The 24,417-nt window shown below is 63.2% G+C and overlaps 1 protein-coding gene across 1 annotated transcript; it reads left to right on the top strand.

Moving 5' to 3' along the window:
- The first annotated feature begins 323 nt into the window (after nucleotides 1–323).
- Nucleotides 324–20,702, top strand: NFIC (nuclear factor I C). Its single transcript, XM_044254920.1, has 10 exons — nucleotides 324–449; nucleotides 1,833–2,067; nucleotides 5,500–5,574; nucleotides 6,333–6,456; nucleotides 7,095–7,219; nucleotides 11,742–11,867; nucleotides 13,282–13,466; nucleotides 14,053–14,200; nucleotides 16,060–16,145; nucleotides 20,509–20,702. The coding sequence occupies exons 1-10, from the start codon at nucleotides 324–326 to the stop codon at nucleotides 20,524–20,526; spliced, it is 1,248 nt and encodes a 415-aa protein (XP_044110855.1). The 3' UTR covers nucleotides 20,527–20,702.
- Nucleotides 20,703–24,417: the final 3,715 nt, after the last annotated feature.

Raw genomic sequence — 24,417 nt, 5'->3', positions numbered from 1 at the left:
AGTGAGCCTGCATGTTGCCCCCATGACCACCCTCTGGTTCAGCGCAGCCTCTGACAGAGGAGCTGGAGTTGCGCCCACTTGCCGGATGAGGAGAGTGAGGCTCAGGGGGCGGTGAGTCTCAGCCCCAGCGCCCTGATCCCCCGGCGCTGGCTTGTGGGCGGCGCTCGGGGAACAGCACCCGCGTGCCAGGCGGGCACTGCCGCCTGCTGAGTCCACATGGGCGTCCGTTCCGCAAGAGGGTCCTGTGCCCGAGGCCCGCAGCCCGACGGCCGGCTGCCCAGGCTGGGCTCTTCCCAACGCCGGGGTCACCCGTGCCCAGCCGCATGGCCGTCCAAGCAGGAGTGGCCGGCGCCAAGGGGCCACTGGCTGCCCAGCCCGGGAGCAGCCACAGGGCGTGGGGCCGAGCCGGGCACACTCCCGTCAGCCGCTGCCCAGCCGTGCCCGGCCCAGTGGGTCACGACTGTGGCTGCCCTCAACCGTTCCTGTCGTGGGTGGGAAAACCGAGGCACGGGTCCTCGCTCTGGTGCCGTTTAGGGCCCCGCCAGTCTGGGCAGCCCGGAGGTGCTCAACGCACAGTGTGTGCAAAGCCACCGGGCAAAGGGTGAGGGCTCATGGCTGCTTTGGAAGGCATCAGCACGGCCCCCCGGGGTTGCTGCGGGCCCCACCCTCGCCGCCGAGGCTCCCGGAGCTGGGATGGGCACCCAGCATCCGAGCCCAGAAGCCAGACGTGTCAGGCACGGCGGCACGGGGATGTCTGGGCGTGTATGCAAACTAATGCAGATCAACCTCCTTAAGGAGAAGTGGGCGCTCCTTCATTGTTTCAACCTCAGTTTTCCTTGTCTGTAAGATGGGTCCAATGACGACACCAGATGTGTGGCTCTCAGGCATTTAAGGGAACGTCTCAAATGGGAACAGTGAAGCATCACATTGACGGTGGTGTTCGGCGTTGAAACATGACACCAGCAATAATAACAACGCGCGGACAGCCCCAGGGAGCCAGTTCTCGGCAGTCTCTCTTTCCTGCCTCTTGGTGCTTGCACCCATTTGAAGAGAGAACTGAGGCTCAGAACAGTTCAGCAACTTGCCTGAGGTCACACAGCAATTGGGTCTGGCTTTGGAATGCAGCAGGTGGAAGGGGCTGATTCTCTTTCTTTGGCCTTTGATGGTGATTCCCACCACCTTGGTCTTTGACCTGAGAGACGAATAGGTAGGGCCAGGGGTTCCATCTGGCTGGGCTTGACCATGGGCACCCCCCAGCCCCTGCCTCGGTCCTGGGTGGACGTGGAGGGAGTGCAGAGGGGGGTTGGCGCTGCTCGCCATCCAGTCCGCCGGAGCTGATAATGCTGAGCTCAGCGTCTGTCTGCTTCGCCCGTCTGCCAAGGAGCCTGATTATTTTTAGATAAGATGGAGAGGCGGGCGCCAGGGTGGGAGGGAGCCCCCAAGCCAGGGGGGTCGGCGGGGGGTAGAGTAGCTGCAGGGGGAAGCCCCTCTGCCCCCTCCTGGGGGCCCCTGCGTGACAACCCAAGACCAAGGGCTAGACCCCCAGGACCTCAAAGGCAGAGGCCGAGTGGGGGTGGGCGGCTGGAGGGCTCAAGGACTCATCTCTTTGGCCCTCAGTTTCCCCATCTGTAAAATGGGCATAACCATAGCTCCTGCCTCCTGGGTGAAGGCCAGGTGAGTGAGTTACCCTCACGATTAGGAATTGAGCTCCTTTCATTTCAGAGATGAGGAAACAGGCTCAGGGAGGGGAAGATCTCCAGTCTGCCACTGAGCCAGGCCCTGCACACGGGTTCTGCTGCCGAGGGGACCCTCTGGACGCCCTGACCCCGTAGGCAGCAGCCAAGGGAAGGGGCCAAGCGGAGATCCCAGGGCCCAGGCACATCGGGGACCACTTTTCCACGACACTACCCAGCCTGGCCCCAGCACGGGTGTCACCTCTCCCCCTGGGGTGGGGTTTCCTGCAGTGTCACCACCTCTTCCCCCTTCTCTCTGCAGACGCGGAGCAGAGCGGCAGTCCCCGGGCAGGGATGGGCTCCGACCAGGAGGACAGCAAGCCCATCACACTGGGTGAGTCTGGGGACGGCGTAGGGTGGGCGGGAGGACCCCGTGTGCTCTGTGTGGCCCTGCATGGCCCTGCATGGGCACCTCACAGACATTCCTGGGCTCATTCGCCACAGCCATACCCTGGACAGGTGCCACTGTTGATCCATTGTGTAGATGGGAAAGCTGAGGCTCAGAGAGGTTAAAGGGCCTTCCTGGGGCACCCAGGAAGATGGGGTGGGAACCCATGACCCTCAGCTCCCAGCGTCTGGTCCCTGAGGTGCTCACCCCACAAGAGGGGCCCCGGGGGGCCCTGCAGTCCCATGAGACATTTAACAGATGTCTTTGTTGGTGGGAAGTGGGAGGGCCTCAGGCAGGGCTGGGAGCAGAGCCCCAGGGAACAGAAAGGATTCAGAAGCTGCTGAGGCCCGGCTTCTGCTCTGGTCTGCTCCCATGGTTGCCCCCTGGACCAGAGCGGCCGCCTCCACCCTGGCCGCCTGGCTTCTGTCCTCCCTGAAGTAGCCAGAGAGCACCTGTGAGCACCTGGGTCAGGTCCTGCCTTCCTCTGCTCACAGCTGTGAGGGTTCTCACCTCCCTGGGGGTAAAAGTCCTTCCCTGACCCCTAAGGACCTGCAGGACCTGTCCCTCTACCCTCCCTGCCCTCCCCTCCACCCTGCCTCCCCCTCACTCTTTCTGCTCCAGCCACATGGGCCTCCTGGCTGTTCCTCCAACATCCAGGTCCAGTCCCTGCCTCAGGGCCTTTGCATGTGCTTTGCTTGCTATTTGGACAGCTAACTGTGCGCTCTCTCTGTCTCTCTCTCTGGATCTCCTGAGTCTCACCTCACATGCTTCCCTCCCAGAGAGATCTGACCTCAAGCAGCTGTAGCCACTCTCAATGGCCACCTTCTGTTTTATTTCCTTCTGAGGAAGTTAGTGATTGCATATGTATTTGCTTAGTTGCTTAGTGACCGCACACGTGTGTCTCTCTCCTAATGCAGCGTCACCTCCTTGAGGGCAGAGGCTTTTGTCTGTTCTGATCCCTATTGTGTCCTCAGAGCCTCAAATAGGACCTGGTACACAACAGGTGTTCAGTAAATATTTGCAGAAAGAAAAAGAGAAAGGGAGGGAAGAAGCGGAGAGAAAGAGAAACTAGAGAGGTGGCATATGGGGGACAAGGAGGGAGGAGGGATGAAAAGGAAGGAAGGAAGGAAGGAAGGAAGGAAGGAAGGAAGGAAGAATGGAAGAAAGAGCCTGTGGGTGAGGACACCGCTGTAGGAAGGACCAGCCTGGGGAGGCCGGATGGTTCCAGGAGGTTCACAGCCCCCCAGGCTGCTCACCCCTGGGCGTCTGTGACCCTGAGTCCTCCTTGGCCTCCTGTGATCTCCAGGCGCCTGCCTCCAAGCCAGATGTTCACGGCGGGCGGGGGCAGCGGCGCTTGGCCTGGTCCCATGGGGAGCTCCAGCGTCTGGCAGAGGAAAGCACTTCCTCCCACCCGCCAGGGAGTCCCCAGGAGATGGAGCAGGGCGAGTGCTGCACAAACAGGAAACCCCGGTGTGGGGAAGGCGGAGGGGCGTGCTGACACCAGCTGGCCAGCTGGGTGGCAGGAAATGGCCATGGCCACTTCCCCTGGACACTGGGGGGCCTTCACCCTGTCCTCCCAGGGATGTTGTGGCCCTGAGCCCCCCAGCATGGGGCTGGGAAATTAGTAATTGCACAAGAAATGGTGTTTGCAAAGCTCCTAACCAGGGAGGCTGCAGTTTCTGGACGGGCCAGGGTTTGGGTCTCCCACAGCAGGGGGGAAGCTGGGCACCAAGGTCAGCTCCCTGTGGCCCGTGCTGCCCCCTGGGGGCCTGGAGAAGAACTGCTGTCACCACCCCAAAAAGCTTAGAGCTGCCCACCTGCTGGTGGGGTCCCCACTCTGACCACCCTCCCTGGCTCCTTTCACTCCAGCCCTGTTGGCCTCCAACCGCAGGGCCTTTGCATGGGCCACTGGTGGGAATATCGTGGCGCCCGGGGAGGCAGCAAAACAGCACGTTTAAGATCACTCCAATCATGGCCACCAACAATTGCCGTTCTTGCCATTTCCTCAATTTTAATGCATCCGCTCCTCTTATCCACCCCTACCTGGAGGTCTTGGTAACATGTCACCCACAGCAAGGCCTCCTGAGAGTCCTTTGTGTAAAGCAGCTCCCCTTTCCAGCAGGCCCCCCAGCCCTGCCCGCCCACCACCGCACAACATGTGGTACCTTGGACTTCATGATCCTAAACTTACTTTTATTGTGGTTAAATTCACGTAACAGCAAATGCACAGTTAGTGGCATTAAGTGCATTCGCGCTGTTGTGCAATCATCACCGTCTAGTTCCAGAACATTCCATCACCTGAAAAGCAACCCCTTCCCTCCCCCCAGCCCTCACGAACCCCCTTCCTGTCCATGGAGGAGCCTGTTCTGGACGTGTCACACGTGTGGACTCACACCCCATGTGGTTCCCTCCCTGAGCGTCACGGGCTTGGGGTCCGTCCCCATGCGGCATGTGGGGCGCCTCACTCCTGCTCGCGGCCAAGGGACGCTCCCCGTGTGGATGGGCCAAGTTTTGTGGCTCCGTTAGTATGCTGATGGATTGTTTCCAGTTGGGGCTGTCGTAAACCACGGCTCTGTGCACATTTACATACAGGGTTTTGTGCCTTACTGAAGTCACGTGGTTTCCACTGCCCACACTGGACAGGGAGTCCCAGGAGAGCACGCCACTGTGTCTGCCTCGTTCCCACAGTGTCCACAGCGCCTAGCTTGGAACTGGACACTGAAGGCACTTGGTCAGTGCTTGTCAAGTTGAGTCCTGCCCGAGTGGACCTCTGGGGGCACAACAGGCTTCCCAGCTGTCTGAGGTCAGCCAGGCCTCCCGCCCTCTGGGAGCCAACCTGTTTCCAAACCCATAAAATGAGTCCTGGCCACCCCACACCGGAGAGGCGGGTCCCTCTTCCTCTGACATTAGGCAGAAGTGGTTCTGGGGACACTGGGGATTTTTAACTGCTGCAGGGGGACCCTCCATTCAGCCTTTGGTTCTGGGCCGCTGCTGCTGGCCTGGCTCTGGTCTGGGCGCTAGGGACACTGTGGGACCCGGGCACACAGAACATCACAGAGCTCCCAGTTTGGAGGGGGAGGGGTAAGAAGATGGGGCATCGCGTGTTGTAAGGAGTGACGGGAAGAAAGCAGTCCAGCCCCTCCTGGTGGCGGGGTGTGCGGCCTCCACTTCCGAGATTAGGGAGCAGGGAGGCTCAGGGATGGGCAGTGACTTGCCCAAGATCAGATCTGGACAGCAGAGCCGAGATTCGAACCCGGATCCAGCTTCTACCTCCGTCTTGCCGCGGGGCTGCAGGGGGTAGACAAGGCGACCTCTCCAGTGCCTGGCGTGTTGAAGAAGGAAACAGATCCAGTGAGCCCCGTTTTCTCCCTGTTCCAGACACCACGGATTTCCAGGAGAGCTTTGTCACCTCCGGTGTGTTCAGTGTCACGGAGCTCATCCAAGTGTCCCGGAGTGAGTGTCCCCGCCCACCCTGTGCTGGGATCCAGAGGGGGAGGGACCCCCACAGGGGAGGGGCGCTGGAGAAGGAGAAGGGGCTTTGGGGGGTGTGGCTCTGAGAGAGAAAGGGTCTCAGGGAGAGGCGAGGAGCCCATCCCTGCCCCACTCCCCTGTCACCAAGCCAAGGTTCCTAGGAAGGGTGGCATCCAGGCCCTCCTAGAGTCCAAGGTCAGGGCCACAAGCTCCTTCCCAGTTAACAGTCTCCACATGCTGGATGGAGGGTGCTGGAAAACCTTCTGCCCCTGTGTCCTTTCCTGGGGCCTCCCAACCCCTCCAGGAGGAGATCCCAAAGGGCCCCGTCCCCCTCCTCTCTCTGCCTCCTGTTCCCTTACTTTCCCAATGGACCTGCTGGGGACCTACTCCTGGGACACCCCGACTGAATTCCACCCCGGGGAGTCCTGGGCACTGTCCCACCTTCACCCCGACCATCGTCCTCCCTGTCCGTCAGCAGAGCCCGGCCTCAGGGAGCACTCGGAAGCTTGGCCCGCAGCTCCGGCTCTGCCTCGCAGCGTGCCCCTGGCCTCTCTTGCAGGCTTTGCTCTTCTGATCCATAGGATAAGGACAGTTTCAGCCAAATTAGGAACCACGCCGATCAGGGAAGGGGTTCCCTTTGGGACTGGCAGGCCCCCAAATGGCTCTCGGCACCCTCCAGGGCACAGGGCAGCCCTGGACCTTGCGCCATCTCTCACTCTGCTCTTTCTTGCCCTCCGCAGCCCCCGTGGTGACTGGGACAGGACCCAACTTCTCCCTGGGGGAGCTCCAGGGGCATCTGGCCTATGACCTGAATCCAGCCAGCACAGGCATGAGAAGAACCCTACCCAGCACTTCCTCCAGCGGGTACGTGCATTGCCTTGGGGGCATTCAACGAACCCTCCCCCACGCCCATCTGACCCCCCCCCATGGCTCATTCCTCTCCCAGCAGTGCCTGCTTTCAAGGGCCACGTGGTAAACTCCTACTGATCCTTCAAAACCCAGCCCCAAGAGCTGCTTTCCCCAGCCCCGACGCTCCAGGCAGCGTCTCCCCAGCCTTGAGACCCGTGAGCCCGGCCCTTGAGAGCCCACCGGAAGGCAGACACCGGGTCTCGCTCTGCAACCTGGAGCAGGTCACACCGTCTGCGCGGGCTTCCCCATCTGTAAAATGGGACCGTGGTCCGGCCGCGGTGTTCTGAGGTCTACGGCAGGCCCCGTGACGGGCCAGGCCTCCGGGGTTTCCGTCCGCAGTTCGCTAGCTCGCCGCCTGCCGGGCCCGAGCCCCTGCCCGGCCGGAGCCCCTCACCGTCCCCGGCCGCGCGCGTCCCGTCCGCGCAATGGGCAGGTGGAGGCAGGTGGAGGCAGGTGTTCACGCGGCTCCCGCGAAGTCTCGCGAGAGTACCCCGCTCGACCTGCCCTCCAGGGCCCGGAAGTCAGCGCCGCCGGCCCGGCACCCTGGGGTGTCCGTGGTCACCGGCTTGCTCTCTCCTTCCCTCACCCTTTAGGAGCAAGCGGCACAAATCGGGCTCGATGGAGGAAGACGTGGACACGAGCCCCGGCGGCGATTACTACACCTCGCCCAGCTCTCCCACGAGTAGCAGCCGCAACTGGACTGAGGACATGGAAGGAGGTGGGGCTGGCGGCGGGGGCGGAGCCGGCCTCGGGGACGGCCTTACGGCGGCGGGGACTACATATTCCGGCAGGCACTGCGCGGGCCCCCGGGTGCGGGAAGGCTCGGGGTGTGGAGCCGCGGAGCCTCCTGGGAATTGTAGTCGCGCGGGCGGTTCGCCGCTGGGAGTCCGGGCTGTCGTTCCCGAGCTCTTTGGTTCCGCTGAGACGGGGAGAGCGGAGCGTGTGCGCTGCCCGGTAAGGCTTCATCCCCGTGGGGCCCGTCTCCGCGGCTTCCGCAGTGGACTCGGCAGCGCTTCCGATGAGCAGGGCGCTGCCCCCCGGGGTCGGCCACAGACCGTCGTCAAGGGGGGCCCCTCTGCCTGGGTCCGCGTGTTCCTGGGGAGCTCGCATCCCCGCGAGGGAGTGCCGCGCCCTCGGGGCCCCGTCGCTCTTCCCCCGGCGCCCTCGTGTCCGCCTGTCGCGCTGCTGCCTGCGTGGGCTCCCGTTCGGGGCGGCGGGGCCGTCGGCTCCCCAGGGCCCTTGCGCGGCTTTCCCTCCCCGGGGGTCCCCGTCTGCGCCGCGGCTCTCCTCTGAGGAGTCCGGCCTCTGCTCTGCAGCGCGCCGGCCTCGGGGATTGTCGCGACCTGGGGCGCAGGGCGGCCCCCGCGCCTGCCTCTCCCCGGGCTCGGCGTCCCTGGCGACGCGCGCAGCCTCCGCGGGACCCGCGCCGCAGATTTCGGAAGCCCCGCCGCGTCCCGACCCTTGCGCGTCATGGGGGCTCGAGCCACGGAGTAGCCTGGGATCGCCGACCTGGGCGCTGGGCAGCCTCTGCGCTGAGCCTCGGTCTCCTGCTCTGCGAAATGGGGTGGTTCGTGCCTGCAGCCCCGCCCGCGGTTGTCGTGGGGGTGACGTGAGGTAACGCATCTGGTGTCCCTAAAACGAACCTGGCACAGCCTGCGCACCCGCGAAACCCGAAGAGTGGCTTGCTTGTCTCCTGTCCCCCGAGGGCCTGCTTGTCTTTAAAACTCCGTCTATGCAGAGTGTCCGTCGCACCTGCAGGATTCCTGGAAGGTAGTTAACGGGATCGTTAGAGCAGGTTTGGACGGCAGAGAGACCGGGGTTTGACAGGCTGCTGGACCGCTGGCTCGCTGTCTGGGCTGTGTAACTTTGGGCAGGTGACTCGACTTCTCTGAGCCCCCGTTTCCTTGTGTCCCAAGTGGGATTGATGAGCTAACTGTTCTCTCCTGGAGGCGGAAGGAGGCACGTGCTTAAAGCCACTTTCTTAAAGTACAGGGTAATTGCCGGGGGCACAGTTCGTTGTTTGTGTCTTTATAAAATTTTCATCTCTAGGAGTCGGTCTCTAAGACATCTGGGTGTAGCATTGGAGCCCCGAGAGTCCTTGCTCTTCGCTTGGGCTGGCTCTCAGAACAGCTACCTAACTTTGGGAGGATCTGCTCTTTATACACTCTGATTTATGGGTCAGAGTGGCTCTGTGACTCGCTCTCTCTGTGCATTCCCTGTTTCTGTCAGGTTTGCCTCTGTTAAAATCTTGAGTTTAATAAGGCTTTAAGTTTGTGAGAAATGAGAATTACTTTCTCTCGAAAGTAAATGTTCAGCCATCAGCAACGCTGGACGTGTATCGTGTGCAGGACTTGGGCTCCTCCTGCCTCATGCTCCAGTGAATGTGATTTTCGTTCCCACCTCATGGTCCAATACAGCTGCTGGAGCTCCAGCCATCATGTCTGTTTTCCAGCCAGCAGGAAAGAAGAAGGGTCAAGTCTGAGCATGTCCTTGGCCTTTAAGAATAATGCTCAGAAAATGCACTTAACCTCCTTTGTTTATCTCTGTGCCCCTGAGTTGGTGGTATGGCCACACTGTGCTCCAAGGGACTAGGAGATGTCATTTTCAACAAGTATGTGCCCATCTCAAATTTAAGGGTTCTGCTACTAAGGAAGAAGGGTACAGCGGATACTGAGGAGACCGTTAACTTCTGCCCCGCCATTTACTGATTGGAAGCTGAAAGCACTCTTCGTTGGCTCTGATTAGCTAGACGGTCTACATGTGAACATGCTGTTTAGAGGCAGAGGACAGCCTCTGTGATGTAGCCACCGCAGCCCCGAGAGGAAAAATTATAGCCTTGAGTCTGTGGATGAGAAAAAGTGAAGGGGTGGAAGTCAAAAAGCTAGCTTTCAATGCAGGAAACACCAAAAAAAACCCAAAAACATTAAAAGGAAGGAAATGTTTGTAAGAGTCAGTGGAGCTTGGTCTGAACTTCCTGCCTTGAGCATGAAGTGGCAGCCGTGGGGCAGGATGGGGAGGAGCCCACACCCGCTTTTGCTGTGTACAGGGCCGGAGGGGAATGTGGGGATCTGTCCCCTCTAGCCTCGGTCGCCTCCGGTGATGGCAAACTGGCTCCCTCCTTCGAGGCCCTCAGTATAAACCCCCGCTGTGTGGGTGCCTCGGGCCCTGTAGATGCTTCCAGCCTGGTGGGGAAGATAGATTCCCATCCTCCCCCCTCCTCTTCCCCTTCCTCCTCCCCCCCTCCCCCTTCTGCCCTCCCTCCACCCTCTTCCTCTCTCTCCTCCCTCCTCTGCCCCTCCTCCCTCTCCTCTCCTTCCCATCTCTTCCCCCCTCCCCCATTTTCTCCTCCTCCTGGCTTCCTCCAGCTTCCTGTCTAGACAGCCCCCAATTAGCTGCTCATTAAGAGGGCTAAGCTGATTAGAGCACTCTCTCCCTTCCTCTGCTCTGGCCACAAGGGCAGGGCTCAGCTGACAGCCCGCCCCCCCCCCAGCATCCCCACAGCCCCACCTCTCAGGCCTTTGCCCTTTCGGTGCCCAGGTTAGGAGTGCCTTTCCTCCTCCTGGCCACCCCCTCCCGAGGCCTTCCCTGATTACGCACCTCTGAGGGCCAGAAAGGGGCACCCTCCAGACTGCTTGGTTCCTGCTGCTCCTGGGGCCGTCCTGCCAGGGGCATCCCCCCACACACACATTCAGTTATGGTACGGGTGAGGCAGGCGACTCCCTGCTCTCTCTGTCACGTGGTGGGGGCTTCCCTCCTCTCATCAAGCTGCGGCAGGGGCAGGAGGGGTGCAGAGCGTGGCTAGTGCAGGTCGGAGTCAATTCCACCACTTCTCAGCTTGGTGGCCTTGAGCCAGGGTCCCCATCTGTGGAGTGAGGGTGACTCCTGGGAGCCCTGCCCGGGGCTGCTGGGAGCGGTACCAGACGTGCCCTGCCCACTCTGCCCCCAGGGACCCCAGGCGGACATCAGGACAGGGCTGTTGCTGCTCCTGCTCTGGGAAGGGGCTCCTGGCTCCGAGGTGTTGGGACTGGGGACAATGCTCAGCGCCCCCTTGGCCCCTCCCAGAGAGTGACGGGGCCAGCTGGTGGCTGTTCGGGGCAGAGCGGTTCCCTGGGAAATCTTGGCTGCCCAGCGTCCAGGCCCACCGACGCAGGTCCCGGGGCTCACGTGCTCCCCGCACCGCGTGCGTGCCCGTCTAGTGAGCGGGGTTGTAACAGCGGAACCTCCGGGCTGCCCCTGTGGCTGTGGAGGGGGGCGCTGGTTCCCAGAGCTGGTCACCACCAGCATGGCTGTGGGAAGGACCACCAGAGGCAGGACCCCGCGGCGTGGCCAAGGGAACACAGCGCAGGCGGGGGCTGGGGGGCCTATGTGACCGGATATCCCGGAGATTGAGTGGCTCCCGCCAGGGCGACTTAGCCCGGACCGAGTGTGTGCTTGCCACACTGTGGGGGCTGCTGGGGGGTGGCAAGGATGCTATCTGGCCTGCAGCAGGCGGGAAGCCCCCCCGGGATGGCCGGCCCCTACGTCCGCAGTGCTCGGTGAGAGGGAAGGCGCACCCCAACATGCCTGAGTCCACTCTGGGTCTCTGTGGGTACGTGTCACTCTGAGTAATATTCTTAAAAATCATTTCTGAGCATATCTGTCTGCAGACTCTGCCCCTTGAGATTCTGGTCGCAGGGGTGGAGCCGGGCCTGGGACTCTGCCCTTATCACCTTCTGCCTACACATCTGGGCGATGGCAGGGGTGGGGGTGCAGGGGGCTCACCTGTTTCTGGAGGGCCCCCCGGTGCCCTGGGGAGACGGTGAGGCCCCTGTGCTGGGGCTGCGGGCCGGGCGGGTGCCAGGCCCTGTCTGACAGCTGTCGCGTCCCGTCTCCCTTGCCCCTCACGATGGCCCCGCAGGAAATTCTGTCCTCATCCTCTGCAGTGAGGGTGGACCTTCCCGAGGGACCCTGTGGCCTTCTGTCCAGGGCCCTGGTGGCCCAGGGGGTCGGGGCAGCCCCGAGCGGACCTGCCTGTGTCCAGGAGAGAAGGCGGGGGCCAGGCCTGATGTCCGCAGCCCTCCATGGGCCCCAGGCTCCTCGCTCCACGGCCCACGTGACCCTGGGCGACCACCCCCTCTGTGCTCGGAGCCCCGGTTTCCCGCCCCCCCGCCCCCGGACAGTGGGCTCCCGGGCCCTCGCCCCCCGGGGTGCTGGGCTCCGTCTGCCCGCGGCCCTGTGACCTTCGGCCTCCCCCCACGCAGGCATCTCGTCGCCGGTGAAGAAGACGGAGATGGACAAGTCACCTTTCCACAGCCCGTCTCCCCAGGACTCCCCTCGCCTCTCCAGCTTCACCCAGCACCACCGGCCTGTCATCGCCGTGCACAGCGGTGAGCACGCGGCGGCCCCTCCGACCAGGTCCCTCGCGGCCAGGGACGTCCCTCGGGCCCTCTGAACATGAGTCCTATTGCCATCGCCTCCCGGCCAGGCAAGAACACCTGGAGGTGCCAGGGTTCGGGGCGCCTGGCCCTGATCCGCCTCTCGGGCCTCAGTGTCCCCGTCTGTTCCAGAAGGAGCTCTGGGCTGGGCTGGCCCCTCCGCCTGCTCGCTTTATCTTACGCTCAGCCCGCATAGGGTCGGGAGATCCCAGCAGAGGGTGGACACAGGCCAGGCCACATGAAGGCCACCCAGGGGGTACAGGGGACTGTGTTTAGGACCAAATGAGCTAGATCGAGGGCTTGAATGTCGCCGGGGAGCCGGTTTTCCCGATGATGATGCTCTGGTGCCCCACGAGGGCAGACGCGCATGCGGGTTCCGTGGCGGCCTGGCCGCGTCCACCCGTGGACACGCCGTCTGCGGCGGCTCCCAGGCGGTGGTGGGCAGAGCCCGGTAGCTGCAGCAGGACCTGGGGCCCGAGAAGCCAGAAGTCCACACTGTTCCCTGGCAGCCGGAGAGAGGAGGGGGAGGGAGTGGTCACGGAAGCAGGGCTGCCTTTGGGGGGGACGGAAATGTTCTAGAAGGAGAGTGAACACACGAGGAGATACTGGGTGCTTTAGGAGCAGAAAAGGACGCAAGGTCGACGCAGGCCCGTTGCTCACCGCGAGCAGGATTGAGGCGCCCTCACGGGCGGACCCCGAGCCTACGACGCTTGGGAAGGGAACCAGACACAGAAGGCCATACCGCACGGGGTGTGAGTCCACGCATGGGACATGCCCAGACCAGGCTCCTCCACGGACAGGATGGGGGCCGGTGGGGACTCATGGTTGTTGGGGAGGGGACAGGGGGTGACCGCTGATGGGGACAGGGTTGCTTTTCAGGATGATGAGAGTGTCCTAAAAGGAACTGTCATACTGGTTGCCCAGAGAATGTGCTAGAAACCAGTACACTGTCTACAGAGAGCGGGCTGAGCCCTGGGGCGGGCTGTGGGGCAGCCCTGGGTCTGCCGCCTGCCGGCTACTTGGTCTGGGACAGGGAACCTAACCTCAGAGAGCCTCCATGTCCTGTCTCAAAACCAGACGGAACCGGGGCGCCTGGGGGGCTCCACTGGTTCCGTGTCCGACACTCGATCTCCGTTCAGGCCTTGATCTCAGGGTCGTGAGTTCAAGCCCCGTGTGGGGTCCCATGCTGGGTGTGGAATCTGCTTTAAAAAATGGTGATACCAGAAACCCCTGGGCGTATGGTAGAGCTACCCAAGCTTGAGCGCGTGAAGCCGGGACTTGCTCTGTTGGGGGCTCGCGCAGACCCCGTCTCAGAGACCGTGTCCCCAGCCGGAGCCTGCACCGACCGCCCTCCCGCTCTCCGCAGGGATCGCCCGGAGCCCTCACCCGTCCTCTGCCCTGCACTTCCCCACGACCTCCATCCTGCCCCAGACGGCCTCCACCTACTTCCCGCACACGGCCATCCGCTACCCGCCTCACCTCAACCCCCAGGACCCGCTCAAAGATCTCGTGTCGCTGGCCTGTGACCCAGCCAGCCAGCAGCCTGGACCGGTGAGTCTGGGGGGCTTGGGCCTCCCCTCTGCCCACACGGGGCTCCAGGGGACCTCCCCGGGGGGCCCTCCGTCAGGCAACCCCCGTCTTAAATGGTTTTGTGGACGGCGGGGCCGCGTTGCCCTGCCTGAAGTGCTGGGAGCCGGGCCAGGTCGGCACGAAGTCTGTTCCAGGTGCCGGAACGGACAGCACACAGTTTGCCCCCCGAGTCACACACGGTCTGGGGCCTTGGCGCAGGCCCGTCTTCTCCAGACTAGCTTTCGGGGTTCAGAGCCCTCTGCATTTTGGAGCTGTGGGCAAGGTGGACGAGGGGAGTGTACAGCCCCACCCGTGGGGTCAGACCCCGGTCAGGTCTAGGTGGCGTCTCGTGGAAGGAACAGATGGGTCAAGAGTGGCTTCAGGAGGAGACACAGGGTCCCAGGATGCTTCTAGAAGCCTACGGGGCCAGGCGAGGGGGCGGCAGCGGTACCCACCAAACTCGCCCGGTCACGCCAAGCCCGGCCCTCCCCCGGCAGGGCCGTCGCTGGCCGCCCGAGGCAGAGGGGGCGCCCGCCGCCTTAACCACCTGTCTCTCTGTTCCTCCCAGTTAAATGGAAGTGGTCAGCTCAAAATGTCCAGTCACTGCCTTTCTGCTCAGATGCTGGTACCCCCGCCCCCTGGGCTCCCGCGGCTGGCGCTCCCCCCCGCCACCAAACCCACCTCCGAGGGAGGAAGCACGTCGCCGACCTCGCCCTGTAAGCACTCGGGAAGCGGTGCCCGTGGCAGGGCGGGCGTCCCTGAGGGGCCCCCTCCTCCCCCCTCCCCGACTGCTGGGGTCAGGGGTTCAGGCCCGGCCCGCGGGGTACCGGTGAGTTTGGTGGGTCCCCGGATAGAGGCCCCGGGGGCCATGTGGTCGGGCCCACTTGGGGCCAAGGCAGCCCTAGGGAATGGCAGGAGAGGACCAGAGGGGCGTCTGGGGTCCCTGCGTGCCCGCTCCCGGCCCCTCCGCCCTCCTCCGTGCAGCAGGCAGGTGGCAGTAGGTAAAGAGCTCGGACTGGTGGCCTTGGGGGCAGAGGTGGCCCCCAGATGCCCTTTGTTGGTGGAAAATGAGAATTTGTTGTTGTCTTAGAGTCAGGACAGTTCACGAGAATATTTCAGAGTTGTGGGTTGTCAACAAAAAAAACGCAGCTCCGACGGGCTCCGTTCCTGCTGGTGACCCAGGCTGGGCCACGCCTCTGGATGGGATAGTCCCCACCTGCTCACCTGACCTTAGAAGGCCTTGAGTTGACTGCCTCGCCTTCTAGAACTTTCCATCCTTTGGATGTGGTTCCAGATGACCATTTGCTGGTCCTCCTGCACCCCCCAGGCCAGGGCTGCTCCAGGCTGGGAAGTGGCTCTGAAAATCGCAGTCCTGGAGTCCACCCCCATCAGGAGTGGCTCTCCCTGAACCCCAGTGCAGGCTCGGGGGGCCATGCATGCTCCTCCGCGCTCCCTACTCTGGGCCGTCCCCGCCACGCCGTCTCAGTTGCTGACCCAAGCAGGTGATCTCCGAAACCCCAGACCTCTCAGTCTGCCCGTCACACTCCGAGCATCTCTCTCGCCACACCTGGCCGGGGTACGGGGGGCCCCGCAGGCGCGCCCCTCTCCCCACCATCCGGGGCCAGCCAGGACCCAGGGCAGCTGCAGGAGTGGAAGGGCTTTCTCTGTGCCAGATGTGGTGTAGGCGCCGGGTTTAAATCCCGTCTCTGAAGCTCAGTCCCTGTCTGTCTTCACGGAAGTGTCCTTGCCCTCTGAGCCTCCTGTTTTCTCAGACGTAAAATAGCAAGGTTGCAGGGTACCCAGTCGGCTGGCGGGGAGCGAGGGGAGGAGGGAGACCGGGGAGAACATTCACCGCCACGCCAGACAGGGAGCAGAGAGTACTGGCCCGGGTACCCCCTGCCCTGACCACTCTCATCTGTAAAATGGGACCAGCCGTCACGCTTGCTAGGTAGAGGCCTCTGCAGCTCCACAGGACCGGGCCGTGAACTCCCTCTCCTCCTTCCGCACCCGGCTCTAGGGGCCCAGGCAGCTTGGCCGATCCCACGCAGGGACCCTCCCGCCACCCTGGGCCCAGCCTGTCCCAGGCCCCCAACCTCCCCGGCAGCCTCGGGCTGGGAATTATTCCCTCACCAGCGGCACGTAGCTGGGGGGAGGAAGACACAACTCTAAACGTGAGCGTAACTATAAACGTGTGTGCGCGTGTGCCCACAAACACCCAGCCTTGCCCGTGCGGCCTCCGAGAGGAGGAGGAGTCAGTGACGCGCCCTCCGTGACGCACACGCCCCGCACGGGGTGCAGGCCGTGGGAGCAGACGGCCCTGAGTAACGCACGGTCGCTCTCTGGTTCTGGATCTCATCTCGCACCTTCCATCAGCAGATGCCCCGCCTGCGGGGCCCCAGGGCCCGGCGCTGTGGGCTCTCCGGGGCGCCCGGAGCGGCCGGGGAGGGCGGCAGGTTTGGAGACGCCGGGTGCGGGGTGTGGAGGCCGGCTGTGTGACCCTGGGCAGCGGCCACTCTCTCTGGGTGCTCCCGCACAGCCCCCTTTGCTAACGGGCTCTCGGTCTCTCTCCCCGCAGCCTACTCTACGCCCGGCACGTCCCCTGCAAACCGTTCCTTTGTGGGATTAGGACCAAGGGATCCAGCGGGCATTTATCAGGCACAGGTAGGGGCCGAGAGGCCGGCTGGGGGGGCGCGGGGCGGGGCGGGGCAGAGGGCCCCGCCTGGGGGCGCAGGGAGAGGCCGGCCTGCTGGTCCCACGCCACTCCGGCTGTACCCCTGGCACAGTGGCCGTTGTGCGTGGTAGGGGGTCCAGCTGCCCGTACCCTCCCAGGGCCTCGAGCCCGCGCCCAGGGACGTGGTACAGCCTCCAGCCCCGCTTGCCGTTTCCCAACGGGGAGAACCTCATGGCCGAGCTGCCACGAGGCCGGGGCTGGTACCACCCCAGGCCCATTTGTACAGATGGGAAGACTGAGGCCCGCAGAGGCGAGGGGATCTGCCCAGGATCACACAGCACGTCCGCCCAAGCTTGCAGCCCCCAGCCTTCGTCCCCTTCCATGCTGCTGGCCAGAGGGGGCATGAGAAAGGGGGACCGAGGGTAGCCGCGGACTCAAGGACTCTGGCGGCAGCCAGGGAAATGGAGGCAGGCGGGGGACGGGGTCCCCCAGTAGAGCCTGCGCCGCCGGGGCTGTGGTCTCTGATGTGGAGAGGGGAGCTGAGGCTGAGTGTGCCCCATGGGGCCGAGTGTGCCGCAGGGTGGTGGTGTGGGGAGCGGAAGACCAGACCCGGGGCCTCAGAGAGGAAGAGCGGGTTGCCTGAGGCCACGCAGGAGGGGAGAGCAGAGCCCTGATGGTCCAGAGCTAAGATGCGTGGCTCTCAGCTTCCGGGGGTTGGGGTCTGAGTCCGCGCCGCTGCTGGCTGGCATCTGTAGGCAGGTGGTGCCCGGGGGTGGGGTCTGGAGCCCAGAGTCCCTGCTTCGCAGTATGTGTCGGGGAGGGTGTGGGAGGTTGTCAGCCAGGCGCTGCAGGACCCCAATGCCCGGATGTGCAGAGCGAGCAGCCGGGGCTCCCAGCATCTCCAGACTGCCGGGGTCGCAGAGCCTATGTGTCTGTGGGCCCCGAGGCCGCATGTGGTCCCTCCAGTCCTGGGGGGGGTGCGTTTCCTGCCACAGGGCATGGGCAGGGGTTGGGAAGGAGGTGGAGAGGTGGCTTGGACCTGTCCTTAGCTAAGACCAGAATCAGCTGGGGACCCTCCTGGGCAGACCAGGCCGCTGCTGGCAGCTGGCAGGGGCTAGAGTGTACGGGGAAGCCGTTGCCCGCCCTCCCTGCCGGGGCCTCAGCAGTGATGCTGGGGTTGGGAGGCCGGGGCTCACACCTGGCTCTGCTTTACCCACTCTGAACCTCTGTCTCATCCTCTGGCCTCAGACACCTCCCAGGGAGCGCTCCTTCAGGACCGGTTTTCTTTAGAAAGGGCACCCGGGGGCAAAGAGACGGCCCCACATACCCTTGCCCCCTCCGAATACTGAGTACTCTGCCTCGGCAGAGCTCTGGCTAGGATCTAGACAGGAACCCCTTGGTCAGGGGCCCTCAGCAAGCTGGGGCGACTCCAGGACTCTGCACGTTGGGTTTTGGGGACCCCGTGGCCACCCTCTGTCAGTCCCAGCATGGACACCCCCGCTCCCCAGGACTCCGGAGCCCGTGGTTCCTCGCCTGCCCCTAGAGGCTGGGAATATCCCATCTGCTTGGGAAACCGAAGTGGCTGGGGGACGCCTTGCCTGCTTAACTCTTCTCCGGGCTCCCAGCCCCTCACCTCCCCATGCTCAACGTCTGCCTTCCAGCAGATGTTCTGGAAGAGGAGGGAAACCGAGGCAGGCCAGGGCATACTTTGGTTCTCTGCTTCTCGTGGCCGCCCCTTGGCCAGTGGGCCCCAGCTGGTGTGGAGGAAGCTCAGGGAGAGGCACCTCGCGCCCTGCCTGGGGAGGGAGGGATTGGAGCCCCTACGAAGGCTGGCCAGCAGGAGAGCAGGACAGGGGTGCCCAGGCAGGGGCTTGGCACTGACAAAGGCTGGAAATGCTGGAAAAACATCCTGAAGGTGCGCTTCATCCTCAGGGCTGTGGGGAGCCATGGAAGGATTTTAAGTGAGGGAGGGGCACAGCTGGGTCTGGAAATGAGAAAGAACTTTCTGGGGCTGGTGTTGCTGGAGCCCACAGGACATGGAAGGGAGATGCCAGCTGGGTGAGAGGCTCCCGAGGGGGCCTGGGCTGTGGGCAAGGTGAGGCCCCAACCTGGGTGAGCGGGGACTGCCACTCCGGGGGAGCCCCTGCCGCCAGCTGCACCCCTGGCCCCTGGACTAAGGGTGCCCCAGTTCCCTAGTGGGTCAGGCGCCTGCTCCCTGCCCCCTGCAGACCCTTAAGGGAAGGGAGGAGACCATGAGGCCGTGCTGCCCGCTCCTGGAGCCTGATGCAAAGGGCTCTTAGCTTCGAGGCCTCTCATTTCTGACCCAGTCAGCACTTCTGCCTCCGCCGTCATTATTCCTGGGATGTTGGCTTTCCTGTCTCCCGACAGCCCCCAGCTCCACCCCCCCAGCCTCCAGCAGCTTCTCCCCCCACACACCTGTCCATCTTCGGTCTTCCTCTCCCCCCACATCAGTGCCCTCCCCCAGCCCATGTCCTCTTCCCCATCAACGGCCCCTCTCTCAACAGTGCCCCTCCCCCATCATCATCCCTCTCCCTGAGCATTGCCTCTATACCCCGGTTAGTTTCCCTTCCCAGACTAGTACCCCTCCCCTTGATCAACATCCCCTTCTCCCCATCAGTGCCTCTCCCCCTTGGTCAGTTACCTGCCTTCTTCATCTCCCCCCACCAACCCCCCCAAGTCCTGAGCCGTCCATCACTTTGGTCCCCAGAGTGGGGCTCCATGGGCCCATACACCTCCGCCCACTCTCCGCTGTGATGGGGACCCCCCCCCCGGGGCCTTGCTGATATTTTGTACCAGGATCCTTTCTGCCCAGAAGCACATGACACCCACCCAGTAGACGAGTAAGCCGGGACCAGAGGGGCTAAGCCACATGCTGGAGGCACACTGGTGGCTCCAGCCAGGCCGGGGGAGCCCAGAGCCGGGACCTCCCCCACCACCGGCACCCCAGCCCAGGGGGGGATTTTAAGTTACTGGGACCAGAGGCCTGGGAGGGAGGAAGGAGGAAGGGCTGAGGGGAGGCCACCATGGGGGAGGGTCACGCCCAGAGTCTGTCTGGTTGCCAACAGAAACCAGACATGAGGTAATGGCCAAGATGAACTTGAACTTGGCTGGAGGTGGGGGGCTGGGAGCCAGGGCGCCAGGTCACTGGGATGGCCCACAGGGACAGCCCGGATGGAAAGCACAACTGATTGATAGCAGGGGTGAGGGACGACGCTGCGGCAGCCTCAGTTGCGGGGTGGGGGGGGCTCCCCGGGCCGGCCTCCCGCAGGTGGATTGGATGCTTTTCCAGAAAGGGCTGTTCTGTGGCTTCCCTGTAGAGACCCAGGCTGGAACCGTCCCTGAGCCGGTGCCCCAGTCCCTCCCACCCCCACCCCCACCGCTACTCCCCCGCCCCATGGAAAGTGGAGGTCATGATCTCTCCAGGGCCAGGTGGGGGCCAGGCAAGGGCCAGAGCCACGCAGGCCCGAGTTGGAATTCCCCTCTGGTGCCCCCGCGCTGGTGGCCCTGGGCAAATTCCTTGACTTCTCTGAGTCCATATTTTCTTCTTTTTTTTTTTTTTTAAGATTTTATTTATTTATTTGACAGAGACAGATCACAAGTAGGCAGAGAGGCAGGCAGAGAGAGAGAGGAGGAAGCAGGCTCCCTGCTGAGCAGAGAGCCCGATGTGGGACTCGATCCCAGGACCCTGAGATCATGACCTGAGCCGAAGGCAGCGGCTTAACCCACTGAGCCACCCAGGCGCCCCATATTTTCTTCTTTGAAACAGGATGGCTGGAGGCATAGTCCCTCCTTTGTGGGGACTCTGGCGGGGGGATCGTTAAATGGGAGAACATTTGTCAAAAACAAAGTGAACAGCTCCGGTCGCCTGGACGGTGTGGTACTTGGTACAGATTCGGGGTGCAGAGGGAAACCGGGTCAGAGCCACAGCCTCTCCCCACTTTGTAGACTCGGGACACCGAGGCACAGAGACCCACTTGTAAGCAGAACCCCAGGAGGCTCCCATAGATTTAAATCCCAGACAAACAAGTGATAAAAATAAGTTTCAAAAAATTGGTGCAGCGTAAGTATAGACCAGAAGTTGCTCCGCAAATGTGTTTTCTCTGGGGTTTTCCAGAGATCGGGTGTCACTGGGCACCCTGCGTTTCATCCAGCAGCCTTGTCCGGGGTCCCCTAGCAGGTTATGACACGTCTGGGACACGGGAGACAGGGGTCCCGGGGAGGCAGGTGCACCGGGCAGTGGCCAGTCCGGTCCATAGTGGGAGCCTGACCCCCATTTCTCTCTCTCTCTCTCTCTCTCTCTCCTCTCTCCGTGTGTCCCCATTGGGCACCCAGTCCTGGTATCTGGGATAAGAAAGATTTCTTCCCACGCCCTGCTCCTTCGTCGCGGGAATCCCAGGGGGCCGCACTGCCGGCCCCGGCCCACGTTTTCAGTGGAAAGTTAGAGCGAGCGAGACGACCCTGCCGACTCCCAGCCTGGCCGGAAAGACAGAACAGACACACACACGCAGGAGGGAAACAAGCAAAAAGGAAAAAAGGCAAAACAAAAACAAAAACCCCACCAACAACCACAACGACAAAGAAAAGACAAACGGAAAAAAAAAACCACCATGAAAATAAACCCACCCATCCGAGACGGCGAACAGTAGAGACGGCCGCCCCTCAGAACTCTGGGGACGCCGCGGCCGGACCCGAGGGCCAGGCCCCGCCGCCGGTCCGGTCCGCTCCGAGGCCGCTCGCCGCGCCGGCGCCGTCCCCCGCCCTCACTCATCTCCGCTGCTGCTCTCCGAGGGCGGGCGCCCGCCCCCCCGCCTCCGCCCCGGAACAGGTGAGCGCGGCCCAGTGCCCCGGCCCGGGGCCCGCACCCCGGGCAGGACACCCAGCAAGGCCACCTCTCCCTGTGCCCCCGCCGCCGGGACACCCGCCGGGCCTCTGCCACGGTGTCTGCCGAGTGGGGAGACGGGTGCTTGGGGGGGGGTCCTTGTGGGGGGGTGCGGGTGGCAGGCAGCAGAGGCCGATGTGGAGGCCCGGGTGGGCGGGGAGACGACAGGGGCAGAAGAGGGTTGTGGGGAGACCCTGGGTGTCGCCAGGGCACTGGGACGCGGCGGGAGCGTTGTCAGGGGCGTCCCCGGCCGAGGGACCTCCCCACCTGGCCCCCGCCAGCCCGGCTCGGACTTGGGCTCACAGCCGCGCGCCTACCCTGTTTGGGAAGAAAAGTCTCTATGCAATTGCCCCCCAGCTCCACCCCCGGCAGAGGAGGCCCCCACCCCGCATCCCGCCGCCGGCCCTGCACCCCCCACCCCACCCCTGGGAAGGGACCCACGTTGCACACACTGTAAGAAATGCACTTTCCGAGGAAGGGGCTGGGGGGCGGCCTGGAGAGGCTCAGAGCTCCCGGGGAAGGGGACACCCTGTCCGGAGCCTCCATCCGCCCGAGCCCTGGGACGGAAGGACCCCCCTGCTCCCCGCTTAGCCCACGGAGGTGGGAGGTGGGAGCAAGTGGTTTAAGTGCCTGATTCCCACCGCCCGCCCCCCTTTGTCCAGCTGGAATGGGAAGTGGCCGCAGGCCCCTTCCGTTCCCTCCCCCGACTCAGCCACCTCCAGTCGCTGACCCTCACTGCTGTGCTCCCCTCAGAGCTAGAGAGATGGGGACCCCCCCACAGGTGGCCCGAAGGGCAGATCTAGACTCCTCAACCCTGCCGTGCTCAGGCACGGGGTGGGATCTGGGGAAGCCAGCGGGCCCTCCCTTGCCTCCTCTGCCAGTGCCTTACATCCTGGAGCGACACCCCTCCCTGGCGCCTCCCAGCCCAAAGGGGGGCCATGGTTTGCACTTTCATCTTTCCCCCCCGCCGAAGTGGGGCACAGCCGCGGTGTTGCATCAGAGCCGGGCCTCCGGGCACCCACGGTGCGCACGAGCCCGGGTGGGGGGGTCGGGGGCTTCTGTCTGGGGCAGGGGGGTCGGCACCTGGGGGGGGTCCCCTGTGGCCATGTGGGGGACCTCCCATCTGCTAAACGTTTTCCGTTGAGCCGCTCCAAAAACACTAAGCTAGGGACCCCGGGTGCCCCCCAACCCTGGTTCCCTGGCCCCATCCCCACAATCCCCCCAGGATGGCCATCTTGGGTGGGGGAGTCTGGAAGGGGGTGTTAGGTGTTCTCGGGTCATGAGGCCCGAACACAGGGACCCCTCCCACCCCATCCATCTGAGTCCCAACCGGCCTCCTCCACGCCTGGGCCTGGGGAAGACCTTCCCCACCACGACCCCCGACCCCCTGGCCTGGGCCAAAGCCATCGCCCTGGGCTGGGCCTCCACCTCATCTGCTCCCAGCCTGGCGCCCCTGGCCCTCTCGTGGTTCCCCAGGCCTGGCCAGCCTCCCCCCAGCCTCCCCAGAAACTGGACTTTCCTCCCAAACCAGCCCAAGGGGCTTGGCAAACCCACTCAACCATCAAGAGAAAGACCCTTCCCCACCCAGCCCCCTCCCATTGTCCAGAGGCATTCGAGAACCCTTGGTCCGTCCGTCTGTCCCCAGGGCCCCCCTCTATGGGGTAGCTGTTGGGGACCAAAGCATGGGCCGCTCTCCGGGAGGGCAGGAGGGGGTGGGTCGTGCAGCTGGGGTATCCGGAAGCTTCTCCGCCGGGAACCTTAGGGTGCGGGTAGGCAGGGTAGGGGAGGGCGTCTGACGGCCCCCAGCTACCTAACTTTGCATGGTGCTTCGTCGGGGATTCCTGTGACCTGGCTCCTGAGGCCAGCTCGCTGCGGCTGACCCTGCATGGCAAATCGTACCTGGCTCTATCCCCCTCCCCCCGCCCTTCCCCCCCCAACACTACCCCCCTCCTCTTTAAAAAAAAAAGATACAAAAAAAAACCTTAAAAAAAACTCCATGTTTCCTAATTTGCACGAAATTTTCTACCACATGATGTGCCTTGCCTTCCGAGAATAAGTATTACCTTTAAACAATATCAGCGCACAGATAGCCGCATGCTCTGCTCGTGTAGTTCCAAGACAAGAAGACGAAACAATGACATGAAATAAAAAATAAAAACCGAAGGGGGATGTATTTCTATTTGTAAAAAATAAAATAAAAATAAAAAAAATAAGAATTAAAAGCAGAAAAAAAGGAAAATCCCACGCTTAGAAAAGCTATCCACAGAACAGTGGCCGGCCCTGTCCCCGCCCCCTCTTCCCCCCCCCCCGTCGCCACGCCTCCCGCTGCAGTCGGGGGCGCGCCCTGGTGCTCTGCCGCCCCCAGCCCCACCCCTGGGCTCCAGAGGAGTCCCTTCCGAGGCCCCCGCCCACAGCAGCGGGCGGACCTCAGGGGTGAGCCCTGGCCCCACAGGGTGGCCGTCCTGCCTTCCCTTTCCCGCAGGCTGGCGTCCCCCTGGCTCAGGGTCACATTGCCGCCCCCCCAGGCTCCCTTCCTTCTCCTCCCACCCCCTCTTCCTTCTTGCCAAAGGACTCCCCAGCCACCCCCCCATCCCTGGAGACCGTCCTGGGGCGGCGCTCCCCTCCTGCCCCAGCACCCACTCTGTCTTCCAGCTGTGAGGGGCCGGGGGGGGGGGGGGGGAGAGGGGTCGGTTATCTGGGATGAAACAAACAGAAAACAGAAGCCAAACCCAATATATGCAATATCTGTCTGTCTGTCCCTGTAGGCCTAGCTTGGCCACCCCAGGCCCGGCCGGCGGCCCGCGGGCGCGGGGACGAGCCCTGGGCAGGCCGCTCTGTCTGGTGGCTGTCCCACGGTTGTCTTGTCCTTAATTCCACATCCTCTTTTCCTTCCTTTCTCCGTTGTTGTTGGTTGGTTTGGCTTTTGTTCTTTTTTTTTTTTTCCTTCTCTCTCCCAATTTCCTTTGCTTTTTACTCGACCAAAGCTGAGACAGTAGCAGCCGGTTAGTGGGGTGTCCGAGGGCTGGGCCCTTTAAGCTCCGGCCCCCCGGCACCCCCCATCTCCTGTGGGGACTCAGTAGGCAGATGGCTGCCCCCGGAGCAGGGAGGAGCCCCGTGGGCCAGCCCAACTTCCATCCACCATCAGACACTCATCCCATGCCTTCCTTTAAAAAGATGCCTCCACACGTCAGGGGCAGGGGGCAGGTCACACTCTCAGTGGCCATGGCCGTGATTTGTCCTTTAATCCGAGAGCGCAAGGCCCTGTGTGTCATGTTTCATGCGGTAGATTTCTGGGTTTTATCCCTTTCCCCTCTCCCCCAGAATTGGGGAGCAGACACCCAGGGGAGGGGAGGAAGTGTCCC

Source organism: Neovison vison, chromosome 6, assembly GCF_020171115.1.
Source record: "Neovison vison isolate M4711 chromosome 6, ASM_NN_V1, whole genome shotgun sequence".
NCBI classification, from domain to species: domain Eukaryota; kingdom Metazoa; phylum Chordata; class Mammalia; order Carnivora; family Mustelidae; genus Neogale; species Neogale vison.
This window is presented reverse-complemented; position numbering and strand designations above follow the sequence as displayed.